This window comes from Amyelois transitella, chromosome 30, assembly GCF_032362555.1.
Source record: "Amyelois transitella isolate CPQ chromosome 30, ilAmyTran1.1, whole genome shotgun sequence".
Lineage (NCBI taxonomy): Eukaryota > Metazoa > Arthropoda > Insecta > Lepidoptera > Pyralidae > Amyelois > Amyelois transitella.
This window is the reverse complement of record NC_083533.1, coordinates 1,124,110-1,139,897: the sequence shown is the minus strand read 5'-3', so window position 1 is coordinate 1,139,897 and position 15,788 is coordinate 1,124,110. Positions and strand designations below refer to the sequence as shown.

The window sequence follows — 15,788 nt, the reverse complement described above, 5'->3', positions numbered from 1 at the left end:
ACGGACCCTTTGACAACTTTGGTTACACCGCCAATTACGTCTTTTACCCCGTGAACTATACAGTCTAATCCGTAACATTGTCCCGGGTTCCCCCATACGCCTCCTCCTCCACCACCTTGCCCACCAGGTCCTCCTGGCCCACCAGGTCCTCCTGGCCCACCAGGGGCACCGGGCGATCCTGGCCACTGGAATGCCCTATGGCCATCTTCGTCATACTCATTAGGTCCACTTGGCCCACCTGGCCCACCGGGTCCACCAGGTCCACCAGGCCCACCAGGGCCACCAGGCCCACCAGGGCCACCGGGCATTCCAGGCCATCCATGAGCTCCATGCCCACCACCTCCTCCTCCGCCTCCTCCGCCGCCTCCTCCGCCGCCTCCGCCTCCTCCTCCGCCACCACCTCCTCCGCCACTACCAGGCTTTCCAGGCCTACCAGGCCCTCCTGACCCGCCAGGCCCCCCAGGTCCTCCCGGGCCACCCGGTCCTCCTGGACCACCAGGTCCCCCAGGAGCACCTGGTTCACCAGGCCATCCCGGTGCACCAGCCGATCCAGGTGATCCATGTCCACCATGCCCGCCACCCCCCGAAGGCCCTGAAGGACCACCAGGCCCTCCTGGCCCACCTGGTCCACCCGGCCCACCAGGCCCACCAGGACCACCAGGCCCGCCAGGCCCACCAGGACCACCAGGTCCGCCAGGCCCACCCGGCCCACCAGGCCCACCAGGTGTTCCGGGGTAGTGACCACCCGGCCGCGGTCGATTAATTGGACGTCTTTTGGGAAACAAATTAAAACCAAAACACCTCAACGTAGAGCGGTATTGGTCATCATCAGTTCGTAACACACACGGACTTTTGTGCAACACTTTCAATCGAGGGTCTTTCAACTGTGCTAGCTTAAAATCTTCATAATTATAATCGTTAAGATCATTCCCGCATAAGATTGCAAGGTTATCATCACCAAAATAGTTCCTTCTACACGTTCCGCTTCGCAATATGTAAGTTTTTGTGTTTTTACCACATTCATTTTTGCTTTTAATAATTCTCCCATCTCCCAATATAACTTGGACGCATCCGGAGTCACCTGAATCATCTTCGCGTTCTTTAGCGGTCAGCAGGCCAACTCTTGACTTTGATTCGATCTCGATATTCGATCTCGATTCGATCTCGACAAAATCTGATATTGATCACAAAACGGTACTCTTGAGCCGAATCGAATCGAAATCGAGATCGAGTTGAAATCAACCTAAGATGGCGATCCGTTAACCATTTCCGGGTGATGACGTAATCTACATCGAATGAAAGGTTCTTTATAGTGACTTTACTATCTAAAATTTTAAATTTACAATGACTTCTTTTCTTCCAAAAACACATATATTTTGTAATGTTTCTGTAAATATAAGCTATTTTACATCAAATAAGGGCACAATAACTAGTGAAACGTTACTAATTTTCGATCAAACTAAAGAATTTTATTGGATTAATAAATACCTTTGCACAATTTTTAAAAAAGAACTTTGACAGTGACACTTCATAGAAAAAGGGGCGCGCGTTTATAAAAAAATTTAGTAAAAACAGAAAACTTTCAAGTGCTTGGAATGTTTGAAAAAATGTTTAAGTGGTTTTGTGTTGCCTTTTTAACAGAATTTATGTTATTTATTGATATGGGTTTTATAAGTAAGTCGAAGAGTGAGCTTCGTTTGTTCACACGTCTAATATTTTTACTTCATCTGTTATATTTCCTTTAATACGCTATCAAAACTTTTTGAACATGAGTCAGAATGCAAGGCCTACATATCCCCAGTTGGAAGCTTTGGTGAATTTTTTGGAGGAAAATCCAGGAATAGCTAAAGGTCATCTGCGTTCCGCTCAAGCAAAGTGGGAGACTAAAAGAAAATGGGAAGAAATTACCATTACGCTAAATGCTATGGGAGGGACGCAAAAAGATGCCAAAGGTTGGACAAAGGTAAGATGTTTAATGCATGATATATAAATAATTAAATATTGCTAGTAGTTTCATTGTGAAGATAATGTTGATGCATTTTTCTATGGATATTTACAAGTTTCTTTATTCAATCATAAATGTTTTATTAAAAAAGTATAAATATGCATAATGTTAATGGTTATTTATTCGTTTTCAGTTTTGGACTGACAAAAAATATGCCCTAAAGAAAGTTTTAGGGCAGCGTAATGCAGATGCCAACCGAACCGGAGGTGGTAGATCTGCCAACTTACCTCCACTCACATGTATAGAGGAGAGAATGGTGGCTATTCTTGGTGGCAGGGGTTTTGCAGAAGGGGACTCTCAGTTTAGTGTTCCAATACTACCATCTCAGGTGATAATTTTTATTAAAGAAGTTAAAATAGCAAAGAGAGATCGCATAAAATTTTGCATTTAAAATATTTATTCCACAATCCTTTGCCCCTCAGTGCTAAATTAAACAAAGAACTTATTGGAACATGCAGGTTAGAACCATGGAGTTGATAAATTTGTTTTTCTATTGTTAAACTAATTCTGAATTATTGTAATTAGGACCAACCATCAACCAGCCAGCCATTGCCAGCCAGTGTAACATCAACACCACTAGGACAACAGGAAGATTCTATCGTCTTACCTCTACCGGGAACTCCAGCCCACTCTCCACCTTTAGCCTCTATGCAATCTAGTAAGTTTGTCTTTCTATTTTATGCAACGGGAGTACAAACTTTGGATTTCTTCCCCTTTTTCAACTAGATGAAATCTATATAATTATATATATATAATATGAAATTAATTACCTAAAGATTTATGTTATGTTAGTTAATAAATAAAGTTTACCAATATTATGTTTTAATTTTACAGCCCCGAGAAGAAGCCCTCGAATTCGAGCCAGGTTGAGTCGTCAAGCTGCCAGAACAACAGGAGAGCGAGGTAGGCGATCTCAACTTCAAGTTGAAAGAGATCGCCTTGTTTCCATTGAAGAGAAGCGGGTGGAGGCAGAGCTTCTTCAGGCTAGAGCATTGCAAGAGAATATGGCGGGACTTGCTGCAGCTTGCAATAATATAGCTGAAGCCATATCAATATTTGGGGAAAGACTGGTTAATGTTGTAGAAACTTTTATGCAATCACATTAAAGTTTCTACAATTAAACGTAAAAGTAAAGTAGTTTTTGGATTTATGGATATGGATGGTATTGCTGTTTATTTGTTGTTTTTCTTTTTTATTCCATGTTATAACTAGTAGATTACATTAGTATTATTTGACAAATACCAATGTTAACAGAAATACTTTGTAATGTGTACCATATTTTTAAGTGTTACAATTATGTTTACTTAATAATTTTTGCAATTAAATTAATAGCATAGAGTAGTAGTGGTAGTATAAATGTATAAAATAAAACAATATTAATATGATATATCTTTATTAATTTGTTCGTCTCCTTGTCCACAACATATTCACTATACGTTGCCGGGCTTCAACTCCTCTGCGCAGTTCCAGCGTAGCTCCAGCGCTGTGCGCGGCGGCGCTCGGCGCGGGCTCCGACGATGGCTGCTGCGCGGTGCCCGACGACAGCGAAGGGTTAACTTCGCTGGGGGAGGGGATGCGTGCTGTGTTACACATATTATGTAGCACACAACATGCGTTAATTATTTTTGAAACCATGTCTGGTTTATAATGAAGCACCCTATGCTTCAGCAAACACCGCCAACGTGCCTTTAATAACCCTATCGTTCGTTCCACTCTGTTACGAGCTGAACAGTGTATTTGTGTATAGAATTCTTCTGGAGAACCAGCTGCAGCATTGACAATTGGTGTCATCATGTACTCTCTTTGTGCATACCCCGAGTCACCTGCAAATATTAACAAGATGTCATTATTTAAGTTCAGCTTAGTACCTAGACTGGGCACCTATGCTTAACAGCTGAGGTAGCATCTAGGAAAATATTCTAATGAAATTTTTCCAATCATAGAAATGTAAATAAATAATAAAAATAAACACTTACCTAACAAATACACTGTCTCCCCTTGGTTCACTAAATCAATTAGGTGATTTTTGATTGCATGTTGGTTAAAGATGTGTGAATCATGGGTAGCACCACCAAAACATGCATCTACACTTATAATATTTAGATCAAAATCACATATCTGAAACAATAAAAAAATTAATATATCTTTTAACAGTGGCAACCTATACATTCACAAATTACTTCATTTGGTAAGGTATAGTTAATTTAAATGATCTTACAATTTGCACATTTCTGGAATGGTAGTGTTTTCGGTTGAAATACCAATCCTCATTCTCTGATGGTCTTACCATGGCCACATGTGTTCCATCTACACAACCAATAACACCGGGTATTCCATATTTTTCATAGAATCTAAAAGTTAAAAAAAAATTATGAAATGTAATATTTATTATAAAATTTATGTTTCCTACAAACATTTTCCTATAAGAAAATTTTATTGTAACTACTTACTTCATCTTTATAGCATTCCGTTCATTAACATTAGTAGGGAACTTTATATATTTTTGTAGAATTATTATTTGGTTGAACGCATCGGTCACCTCTTTGATACACCTTGACACTGACTGCTGTGACATTGCAGTACCATAGTTCCTTCCTACGATACGTTGATAACTGCCTGATGCATAAAAAGAGAGAGCAACCAATATCTATAACAAGAAGAAAATTTAAAGATTTAGGTATAGATTTTAGAACTAGAACGAAAAAACTATAAAGAACTCAAATACTTGCCTTAAATTTTATGGGAATATCACTTCTGCGAGAAGGTGCCTTTAAGTATGGGGAGAGCACCTCCACAAGCTCCAAAAAAATTTCTTTTGTTATTCGATAGTTTGCCACAAATTCTTCATCGCCAATTTCTATAGCTGCTGCACAATAACGTGCTATTTGCGTTCTTCTTCTTCTTTGGCGTGCGTCAACTCTCTCAGCTTCATCCAATAAATTTAATTGTGCTGCAAGTCGAGCCATCCTGCTATCAATCCACAAAACAAAGTTGTAGACAAAAAATTGCAAATATTTCCCAGCACTTTCACTCACGAAGAAAGATTATTGTATCTCAAAGCATTATTGTTAAAGAAACTTACCTATTTTCTATAATTTAATCTTGAAAACACACTTTTGATTTCAAAAAAGTAGCGTCTTGTGAATCGTGTGATTTGACGTATGTTTTCGATTTAAACATGAGCATAACTCGATCTCGATAGTGTCGAGAGTAAGACATAACGGCGGTTTTCGATTTCAAGTAGTTCACTATTCGACCACAACTCGATTGGCGCTTCGGTCGTTTTCCAGAGTACCAAATTACTGATTCTCGATGTCAATTCGATTTTGATCGTAACTCGACCGCGTCAAGAGTAACCCTACAGTTTATGATGTGATTTCGCATCAACTATTAAAGGCATGTAATTATGTTCCTGCTCATGATGTGATTTCGCATCAACTATTAAAGGCTTGTAATTATGTTCCTTTGCCAATAGTTGAAATGTCTTAGAACATGGTCCAACGTGTAACAGATTCAATCCTGAGTGTCGTGTCTGAGCTAATTTCAGATCTTTATAAGTGTATGTGTGACCGTCATTCCCACACGTCACAGTCTCCGAATTGATTTCAGCGTTTGTTGAAATCGTTTGAAATAATAAGAGGAATATCACATCTGTGGATGATAAAATAAAATGTTGTACCTATTTATTAAACGAATCCTACTTCCTACTTCCTACTACTATTATAAAGGCGAAAGTTTGTATGGATGTTTGTTACTCTTTCACGCAGAAACTTCTGAACCGATTACGATGAAATTTGGTATGTAGGTAGCTGAAGACCCAGAATAACAATATAGGCTACTTTTTATCCCGGAGTTCCCGCGGGATTGATAGGGTTTCCATGCGGACGAAGTCGCGGGCGGCCTCTAGTAATATTATAAGCTTGGGAGTCTTCTTTTAGGCGATGGGCAAGCAATCTGTCACTATTTGAATCTCAATTCTATCATTAGGCCAAACAGCTCAACGTGGCCTTTTAGTCTTTGCTAGACTGTTGGCCCTGTCTACCCCGTAAGGGAGGGCAACGTGGTAGTATGTACGTATAAATATTTATCTCACCTTTCCACATTATAATTCAAATAATGCAACGTCGCCAAAAGGCAATTGGAAATGATGTATCCAAAATAGAGTTATCGAATAACACCATACAATAAAAACGGTAATTAAAATTAACGTGTTTGTTTTAACTTGGCTTGAAATTAAACATGGTATGTTAAATCATTACGGATAAGAAAATTCTATAAATAAATAATTCGCGGTGACGGTTCTGTCAGTATTTGGATATTAAATATATCCAAATACTTATATATAGTTTTTATAGATCTCTTAATTGGCGACTGGCTTTATAAAGTATGTTGACGTCCAGCGAAAATGCTGGAGTGTAGTTTGTGCCGCCGCTTTGGAAGCGGTATTATAAGTTATGTTTAAAATCCAACACATATGGTTCTTTCTTGCAATACACCTAATCTTATAGAAAACTAATGAAATTTTTTAGCTGGAAAAAAATTTCTAGTAACTTCTTCGATGTGTTTATTTACTTATTATTTTTTATGTTTATTGTCCTTATTATTTTTGACCTCAAGACTATACTTTTATGTCTTTTCTTCCTTGTAAGTTTCTTTATATGAAATTATTTTATAGTCTGATATTATTTATAAATAAGTAGGTTAATGACCAAATATTGATTAAGATCTGTCATCGAATTGACAGAATCAGACAATATGTTATATTTTTTTAATTTTTAGGCCCTAAATCAGTCGAATGATATAATATTATATTCTCAGGCGTTCAGCCAACTTCTGTTTTTTGAAGGGGACGATAGCTTCAATGGGATTAAGTGCATAGCACGAACTATAAATAATTATTTTTTTATTTGTGATGCTTATGTAGTACCTACGTAATTGTAGATTTTTGACAAACACTAATATATACTAATATTATAATGCTGAAGAGTTTGTATATTTGTTTGAACGCGCTAATCTCAGGAACTACTGGTTCAAATTTAAAAAATATTTTTGCGTTAAATAGACCTTTTATCGAGGTATTAGGCTATATAACATCACGCTGCAAATATTAGAAGCGAAGAAATAATGGAAAATGTGAAAAACACGGGTAAGTTATTAATCCTTGGTTCAATCCTTCAATGATGCCCAAAATAACAATTCCACGCGGACGAAGTCGCGGGCACAGCTGTTATAAATCAGATATTACATAATTTTAATCTATTGAAATGTAAAATGACGTGAAAATGTGCTTGCGCAGGCTTATTTTGTTAATAAAATATTGTACCTATTTGATTTTGATTGTGTCAAAAAATACGAAATGATGAACTCATAACTACAAAACTCATGCTTTCTCTCATTATGGAAGTTTATTTAAAAAAAAAGAAGAAAAAGTTCATTCCATTTTTATCATGCCTGTGGCGACATCACTAACGTCACACTCCATCTGTCAATCATGACAAAGAAACTGACGCGCTCAGCCAATAGCAACGAAGAATCTAAATCGCGCAAGCAAAGATTGCACAAATTAGAGTATAAATACAACCTCTGACTCAATATCGTCTGTCACGCGGTTCCCCAGGCATCACACCAGCCTGGCGGAAGATCTCCCCTTTGGTGGTGGTCGAGCCCGAATCATCGCTCTCGCTACAAGCGCATTTTAGAAACATGGTTACTTTATAAACGGTGCCGTGTGGTTCCTGGTACCAATAGAAAAACAATAACACCACTCCATCTGTTACCCATGGATGTCGTAAAATGCGACATCTGTCACTGTTTGAATCTCAATTCTATCACTAGATAAGCCAAACAGCTAGTCGTGGCCTATCAGTCTTTTCGAGACTGTTGGCTCTGTCTACCCCGCAAGGGATATAGATTATATGTATGTATGTTTGTTTCATACATACATATAGTCACGTCTATATCCCTTGCGGGGAGACAGAACCAACAGTCTTGAAAAGACTACAAGTGTGTATGTTACTTTAAAAAAAAGTGTTTACTTAAAATAACTGATGTTGAATAAATTAAAAAATATCCTACTATCCTACTACTATTATAAAGGCGAAAGTTTGTATGGATGTTTGTTACTCTTTCACGCAAAAACTACTGAACCGATTACCATGAAATTTGGTATGTAGGTAGCTGAAGACCCAGAATAACACATAGGCTACTTTTTATCCCAGAGTTCCCGCGGGATTAATAGGGTTTCCATGCGGACGAAGTCGCGGGCGGCCTCTAGTATCTATATAAATGTATTTCTAATCACGTCAGCTATTAACACCTCTTGCGTTATGTTTGTGAACATTTAATGTACTAATTAAATGTGACCTTTGATAAGTCACTAGATGTACGTCACACGCAAAGGTTACATGTCACAAATACTTATCCAAAACTCAATAATTCTTAAACTCAATAGCTGAACGTGGCCATTCAGTCTTTTCAAGACTGTTGGCTCTGTCTACCCCGCAAGGGATATAGACGTGACCATATGTATGTATGTATTCTTACACTCATAACTCGTTCATCCTTAATCCACTTTAAGACTCTTTCAAATCTGTCAAACAACTATCCATAAATAGGTCGAACAGCCTCAATTACGCAACACATCCTTGCCTAACGCCTTTCTCAATCTAATACATACATACATATGACCACGTCTATATCCCTAGCGGGGTAGACAGAGCCAGCAGTCTTGAAAAGACTGAATGGACACATTCAGCTATTTAGCTTAATGATAGAATTGAGATTCAAATAGTGACAGGTTGCTAATCCGTCGCCTAAAAATTAATCCCAAGTTTGTAAGCCTATCCCTTAGTCGCCTTTTACGACATCCATGGGAAAGAGATGGAGTGGTCCTATTCTTTTTTGTATTGGTGCCGGGAACCACACGGCACTAAGATACAAGGTATCACTTAAATTTTATTATGCTACTACCATCTTTTTCAAATTTCAAGCCAAGTTAAAATATACACAATATGGTAATTAATGTTTTAATAGTAACATTGTTACTAAGCGTAAATAGTAATTATATTCACTTATATAGGTACATAATTATGACACGAATTTTTTAAATAATTTTACTTTAGTCTTTTATTCGACTATGAGGTGGCAAGGTGAGGGAATAAAATAAATTTACACACATTACATACATACATACATATGGTCACGTCTATATGCCTTGCGGGGTAGACAGAGCCAATACTCTTGAAAAGACTGAATGGCCACGTTCAGCTGTTTGGCTTAGTGATAGAATTGAGATTTAAATAGTGACAGGTTGCTAGCCCATCGCGTAAAAGAGGAATCCCAAGTTTATAAGCCTATTCCTTAGTCGCCTTTTTCCTTAGTCGCTTTTTAACATAATTAAAAATACATACATACACAGATAGAATTGAGATTTAAATAGGGACAGGTTGCTAGCCCATCGCCTAAAAAAAAGACACACATTCATTACACCGTTTCTGCCAATTGGAATGCAGACACGTCAAAATTTCAAATTTCTTATATGTTTAATCATTATTATGGGATACTTCATGTCACTTAATAATTGTCATCAACATTGGTTGACGTCAATAAAATTACTTAAAACTAAGTTAACTGCCGCTTCCAAAGCGTCAGTGCAAAAGAAGCGGTAACAAACTGCACTGCAGCATTTTCTTCAGCAACGTCAACTTCACAACTATCCAAACTTAGAATAGAAATGTGGACGTGAGAATACATTGTTCAGATTAATTGACTTATATGAAATTTTAATAATAAACAAATATATTTTTTTATGAATTGGCATCCCATTTGCCACAATCGATAGTTTAAAAATAGTGCCGTGTGATTCTTGGCACTAAAGAATAAGATTACTCCACCTCTTTCCCTTGGATGTCGTAAAAGGCGTTTAAGGGATGGGCTAATAAACTTGGGATTTTTCAGTACGCGATGGGCTTGCAACCTGTCACTATTTGAATCTCAATTCCATTACGTATAAAGCTGATTCTGGCCTTTCGGTCTTCTTAAGACTGTGTGGCTCTGTCAACCCCTCGAGGGATATAGACGTGATAATATGTATGTGTGTTCTCTAAAATAAAATATGGTATATAGCAAAAGTAATTGATTGCGATATGTGTTATTTTTTTTTTTCATTTAATGCATAAATTATTTTAATAATGTATCCCATTACATCTTATATTATAAATGGGAAAGTTTATTTGTTTGTTTGTTTACTCTTCACGCGTTATCTACTGAACTAAGTCTAGAATAAATTTATACGTATTTTTTTATAAATCACTTAGGTATAAACTTATTCTAGACTCTCGCGTTGCATTATACCTATATACATATAAATACTGCAGGGATTAAACGCGCACGTAACGTACTTACCTTCATTTTATCTGAAACTTTTGGAATCATGTTATATGATGATCTGCTTTATTTGCTTTTAATAAAGGTCTGGTCTTGACGTGGGCGTTTAATAACTGTAGGTATATATATAAATATGAGTTAATGCAACGCGAAAGATTAAAAGCAGTTATGTAACTATCACGTCTTTATTATGTACGAAATATAGGTACTAGGGAGATTAAATTATGTTTATTTTTATCTTTTCACAGCTGTTTTGTGTCTTCTGTTATACCAAACGATTGAAAATAATGCCGGACTGAATTCGGAACCTTTAATTTTTTGTGCGAACAATGGACGAGCATATTTATATGCTGAATTCGTATTTGCTCAAATAAAACAGCCTGACTTGATACTGCTTCACCCGGGGCAGTGTTCTGAGACTTTCCAAAGATTTATGCAAACTGATAACAACAGAGTAATTGTGGCTAAAACAAAATCAACAGATCAGTACATAAGTCAGCTAAATCACAACGAACTACTCATACAGTTAGATAAAGATAATGATTTAGAAACTCCTAGAATCGTATCAGAGGAGGTAAAACCTCAGGCGTGCAGAATACACAGAAACGGAATTGAAACATGCAACAGCAATGTTGATTATAAAGTATGTGGAAATGATCTGAACAATTATGATTTTGAGGATTTTAAAATGGCCCAAATTGAGAACAAACGTTTGACAGTGCTCCATGAAGGGCCATGTGTGCTGCGAGTTCTCAATGATGCGGACGCAAGACGTTCAGGACGGGTTGATGTAAGCAAAGCTGGTGGAGAAAGGGGAGGTGTTGGAGAAGTTGGACAGGCTGGATCGTCTGTATTGCCTGCTGGCCCTAATCAGTCCCGTGGTACCGAAGCAACTGAGAAGATTTTGGGAGGAGCAAGCCAGAATGTGAGAGGAGATACTGCTAAGCAAACTCGTGATCGACCTGGTAAACATGGTAAGCCTTACAGTCTTGAAGTTAGCGGACCCAGAGCTCAAGAAAACGTTAGCGATGAAGTTATCAAGCCTCTGTATAATTATTATTATTATTATTGGTATTGGTATGAAGGCAGATTTTTAAGCCACAGGGGAACCTTTAGGAAAATGTGCAAGGAAATGTCCAGTATACGTTAGAGGCGCTATTCATGGTGTGCCGAGAAGCAAAAAAGAAAAAAGTAAATTGGGCCGTGACATTCGGAACGATACTAAATATATTAAAAGGAACGCTTCATTACGTTCTTATAGATGTTGTTAATAATTACTACTATGAGTAAATGGGGCGCCATATTAGTATATATTTTTTATTATTGTGACATTTTCATATAATTACAGGTCTTTAAACTAAAAAAGCTAGTAAACGATAAATCAAGTTTATCGATACATTGGTTTATGGAGTAATTAATACTTATAACTAACGATGCTTCACTTTTTTTTAAGCCACACTCCGTCCGCCTTTTTTTCTACGTTTATGACCTAATTATAAAATATGTACATATATACGTATGTTATGAATGTGGACGAAGCGAAGGAAGTATGCAGAGATCGTGGCAAGTGGAAAAAGGTAGTCTCTGCCTACCCCTCCGGGAAAGAGGCGTGATTTTATGTATGTATGTTTGTGTAAAATATGTAATAACGTTACAATAACAACCTTACGGTCTTTTGTTTTTGTTCCAAACTATCTTGGCATTACATACAAACAGAAGGTTTTGTTTGTGCTATATCGAACATACATACGTAGTCACGTCTATATTCCTCGCGGGGTAGACAGAGCCAACATTCTTGCAAAAAGTTGGTCACGTTCAGCTGTATGGCTTTATAATGGAATTGAGATTCAAATAGTGACAGGTTGCCAACCCATCGTCTACAAGAGAAATCCCAAGTTAGTGATATATCTTTTAATTTTTATACTTCCTGGCGTCATTCTGTGTTACGTTTTGCCGCAGAGACAATTACTAGGAAGACATAAATAAATAAATTAAATATATACGTTACAAATAACACAGATTGAGTTAGCCTCGAAGTAAGTTCGAAACTTGTGTTGTTCAAAATTCCCCATGATTCCGGTTTAAGGAAAAAAAATTACCCAAGGTCAAAGGTAAGAAAATGGGATTTTCACGATTTTCTTCAAAACGGTAAGTTTTATAGGAAAATTACCTCAGACATAGATTGTAGATCATAAAGATATCTATAAAAAGGAATCAATATTTTTTTTCAATAAAGCTACCGTTTCTGAGATATAACGATGCAAAAAGTTGCAAGCGTCATAATATGCATAAGCACGTCTCGTATATACTCTATGTAGCAGTAATATAAGTAAAAATATTGTTCTGTCGGTAATTTTAACTTGAATTCAAAATATAAAATATACATAAGTATAATGAAACCCAGTCCCTTCATTTATACTGTAGTGAAACCTTGAGACAACATCTGTCTCTCTGTTTAATTGTGTACGTGGCTAGGGTCGTATAGCTGCTTTATCTCAGAATGCTCAACACATGAAATACCGTTAGTCTTTAATAATAGTTGTCCTTGCGGGGATACCGTTGTCGGCTATTGACACCACGGCCTCTCATGCCCTAGGAGTGCCGGCCGTTTAGGGCGCCATGCTGCCCTAAATGATATAATCCTCCGTGCTCTTGCCACCATCCATGTTCCAGCCGTTCTAGAACCAAACGGTCTGGCTCGGGATGATGCCAAGAGACCGGATGGTATGACTTTGGTACCCTGGAGATTGGGGCGGCCTTTGGTGTGGGATGCTACTTGTGTCGACACACTTGCGCCGTCTCATCTTCAGGTTACTAAATCTAAGGCCGTTTTGCTTCAAATGAGGCAAAAAACCTCAAAAGGCGCAAATATGTAGTTATTGGGATCAAAGTTTACATCAGATGGCAAGTGTGATAGTGATATTGAAAGGAGAGTGAACGCGGGGAACGTGGTGAATGGAGCTTTGCATGCCTTTATGAGCAGTCAGAAACTATCCAAAAAGGCTCGACTGGCTGTGCACAGGGGCGTGTTGGTCTCGACATTAATGTATGGGAGTGAAAGTTGGGTATGGCAAAAGAAGCACGAAAGCAGAATAAATGCAGTGGAAATGAGAGCGTTAAGGAGTATGTTGGGTGTGAAATTGAGTGACCGGATAAGGAACAGTGTGATAAGGGAATGTTGTGATGTGAAAGAAGATGTAGTTACAGGAATAGAAAAGGGTATGTTGAGATGGTTCGGTCATGTGGAGAGGATGAATGAAAACAGGTTGACTAAGCAGATATACATGGAGAGTGTGGAGGGAAAGGTCGGGGTGGGAAGACCTAGACGAACATATCTTGATCAAATTAAGGACGTCCTGGTAAAGGGTCAGGTCAAAAGTACCCGAAACCGCCGAGCTTGCATGAAGAGAGTTATGAATGTAGATGAAGCAAAGGAAGTATGCAGGGATCGTGGCAAGTGGAAAGAGGTAGTCTCTGCCTACCCCTCCGGGAAAGAGGCGTGATTTTATGTATGTATGTATGTAGTTATCGGTAATATCTATACTTTTGAACTTTTTGGGGTAGAAACTCTGGGACCGGGGGGCCTATCTGCCCATCAGCTTTTCCGACAATTGTCGAAAAAGCTAATTGAGGTATATCTTGACCGGAGGGCTGGAAATTATCTGGCTCAGAGAATCAGCATTGCCATTCGAATTGGCAATGCTGCCAGCCTTCTGGGCACATTCTCGCATGTTGATGCTATGCAAGGACTGTACAATTTATAAATTAAATTTTAGTTTGTAGTCATCTTTTTTCTTTCTTTTTATAAGTAGTTTAGTTTTAATTTGATTATAGCATTGAGTTTGATAATTGTAACCTCTATTATTGTCCTAAGATGATTTTCTTCACTTAGGGTTATTCTATTTTTTTTTAAATAATAAATACGAAAGTTAGTCTTGAGTGCCACTGCCTAGTGAAAACACGTGTTTATTCTAACCTATTTCAGACTTTTTCAAGTTTAATAATAAAAATGTTAAAAAAAACGCGCTAATTAATAGTACACTACCTCAGAGGTGGCAAGGAAACGGATGCATATTATGACGCTTGCAACTTTTTGCATCGTTATATCACAGAAACGGTAGCTTTGTTGAAAAAAAAATATTGATACCTTTTTTAAAGATAACTTTATGATCTACAATTTATGTCTGAGGTAATTTTCCGATTTGAAAAACTTACCGTTTTAAAGAAAATTGCGATACACCCATTTTTTACCTTTGACCGTGAGTAAATTTTTTTCCTTAAAATGGGGAATTTTGAAATAATGCTTTTGATTGTGTTTTAAATAATTATACTCATTTTCAGCTTGATGGGAATTGATGTAGCTATGTAGTATTTTTTTCATAGTAATTAGTAGCGGCCCGCTTGTGCAGCAAACGGTTCAAGCCAAAGCCGACTTTAGGTGCTACAGGTTACGGCGCTAAATCCACTGCGGGTAACGCAACGTGTGTTCGCGGTTCTACAGAACAACGTCTATGGATAAACTGAAAAATTAAGATTTTTTTTCTTCGTATTTTTTCGGGATAAAAAGTATCCTATTTTACGCCCAGGATAATAAGGTATAATTATACCAAGTTTCATCAAAATCGAACCGTTAGTTTTCACGTGATGCCTGAACATACAGACAGACAGACAAAAATTTTTTTAATCACATTTTTGTGTTTGGTATCGATCCAGTAACACCCCCTGCTATTTAATTTTTCAATATTTTCAATGTACAGAATTGACCTTTCTACAGATTTATTATATGTATAGATTTGAAGTTTGGATGCGGGTATCTATTCTAAGTATAATTTAATATTGTGAAGTTGACGTTGTTGAAGAAAATGCTGCAGTGCAGTTTGTTACCGCTTCTTCTGCACTGACGCCTTGGAAGCGGCAGTAAACTTAGTTTTTAAGTAATTTATTTGACGTCAACCAATGTTGTTAAACCATACGACAATTATTAAGCGATATCTATCTATCCTATAATAATGAATAAAAATTTTGAATTTGAATTTGGTAGGAGAAGAAAATAAAAAATAATTATAAAAAAACTTTTAAAACAAGCTTTTATTTAAGTGTACTTAGTAGTGAAAGTAAAATTTTAAATAACATTAACCACATTCATTTGTGATTTTACAGAATTGAAATTATAATAAAAGCTTGACGCGATAATTTCAATTTGTAATTGAAATTTTGTAATTAAGTAGTTTTGTAAATAACAACATAAAACACACAACTTCTTGTTTCTTTACTGTTTTATTGAGTCTTAATTTCAACGATAACTCTTAGCACTTTATAATAATAATTATAACGGCTCTCGTACCGAGCATTCGTGTTTGTTTCTTGGAGAATCAATCAAGACAAACTTCTAAAAATT

General features: G+C 37.3%; 3 protein-coding genes across 4 annotated transcripts in view; 1 reads left to right on the top strand and 2 right to left on the bottom strand.

Moving 5' to 3' along the window:
- LOC106143145 (putative fatty acyl-CoA reductase CG8306) overlaps positions 1-15,788 on the bottom strand; it is a 96,626-nt gene that overhangs the window by 44,351 nt on the left and 36,487 nt on the right. The window lies entirely within an intron of this gene.
- On the top strand, positions 1,333-3,280 carry LOC106135606 (uncharacterized). Its single transcript, XM_013335963.2, has 4 exons — positions 1,333-1,963; positions 2,139-2,333; positions 2,531-2,663; positions 2,840-3,280. Exons 1-4 carry the CDS (start codon positions 1,769-1,771, stop codon positions 3,109-3,111), a joined length of 795 nt encoding a protein of 264 aa, XP_013191417.1. The 5' UTR covers positions 1,333-1,768; the 3' UTR covers positions 3,112-3,280.
- LOC106139017 (putative nuclease HARBI1) lies at positions 3,382-5,472 on the bottom strand. Of its 2 annotated transcripts, XM_060952965.1 has the most exons (6): positions 5,088-5,472; positions 4,735-4,975; positions 4,456-4,652; positions 4,224-4,356; positions 3,982-4,123; positions 3,382-3,828 (listed from the first exon to the last, which is right to left on the bottom strand). In XM_060952965.1, the coding sequence occupies exons 2-6, from the start codon at positions 4,969-4,971 to the stop codon at positions 3,401-3,403; spliced, it is 1,137 nt and encodes a 378-aa protein (XP_060808948.1). In that variant the 5' UTR covers positions 4,972-4,975; positions 5,088-5,472; the 3' UTR covers positions 3,382-3,400. The 2 variants fall into 2 exon arrangements, with proteins under 2 accessions (XP_060808948.1, XP_013195805.2); XM_013340351.2 differs by having other exon boundaries at positions 4,735-5,472.

Excerpts from the sequence above, each read along its gene's own strand:
- LOC106135606 (XM_013335963.2), top strand. The coding sequence starts at position 1,769 with ATGAGTCAGAATGCAAGGCCTACATATCCCCAGTTGGAAGCTTTGGTG. Across the intron at positions 2,334-2,530 it reads TTCCAATACTACCATCTCAG|GACCAACCATCAACCAGCCA; the intron begins GTGATAATTTTT and ends TATTGTAATTAG. Across the intron at positions 2,664-2,839 it reads TTTAGCCTCTATGCAATCTA|CCCCGAGAAGAAGCCCTCGA; the intron begins GTAAGTTTGTCT and ends TTAATTTTACAG.
- LOC106139017 (XM_013340351.2), bottom strand. The coding sequence starts at position 4,971 with ATGGCTCGACTTGCAGCACAATTAAATTTATTGGATGAAGCTGAGAGA. Across the intron at positions 4,653-4,734 it reads ATATTCCCATAAAATTTAAG|ATATTGGTTGCTCTCTCTTT; the intron begins GCAAGTATTTGA and ends TTCTTGTTATAG. Across the intron at positions 3,829-3,981 it reads GGAGACAGTGTATTTGTTAG|GTGACTCGGGGTATGCACAA; the intron begins GTAAGTGTTTAT and ends TAATATTTGCAG.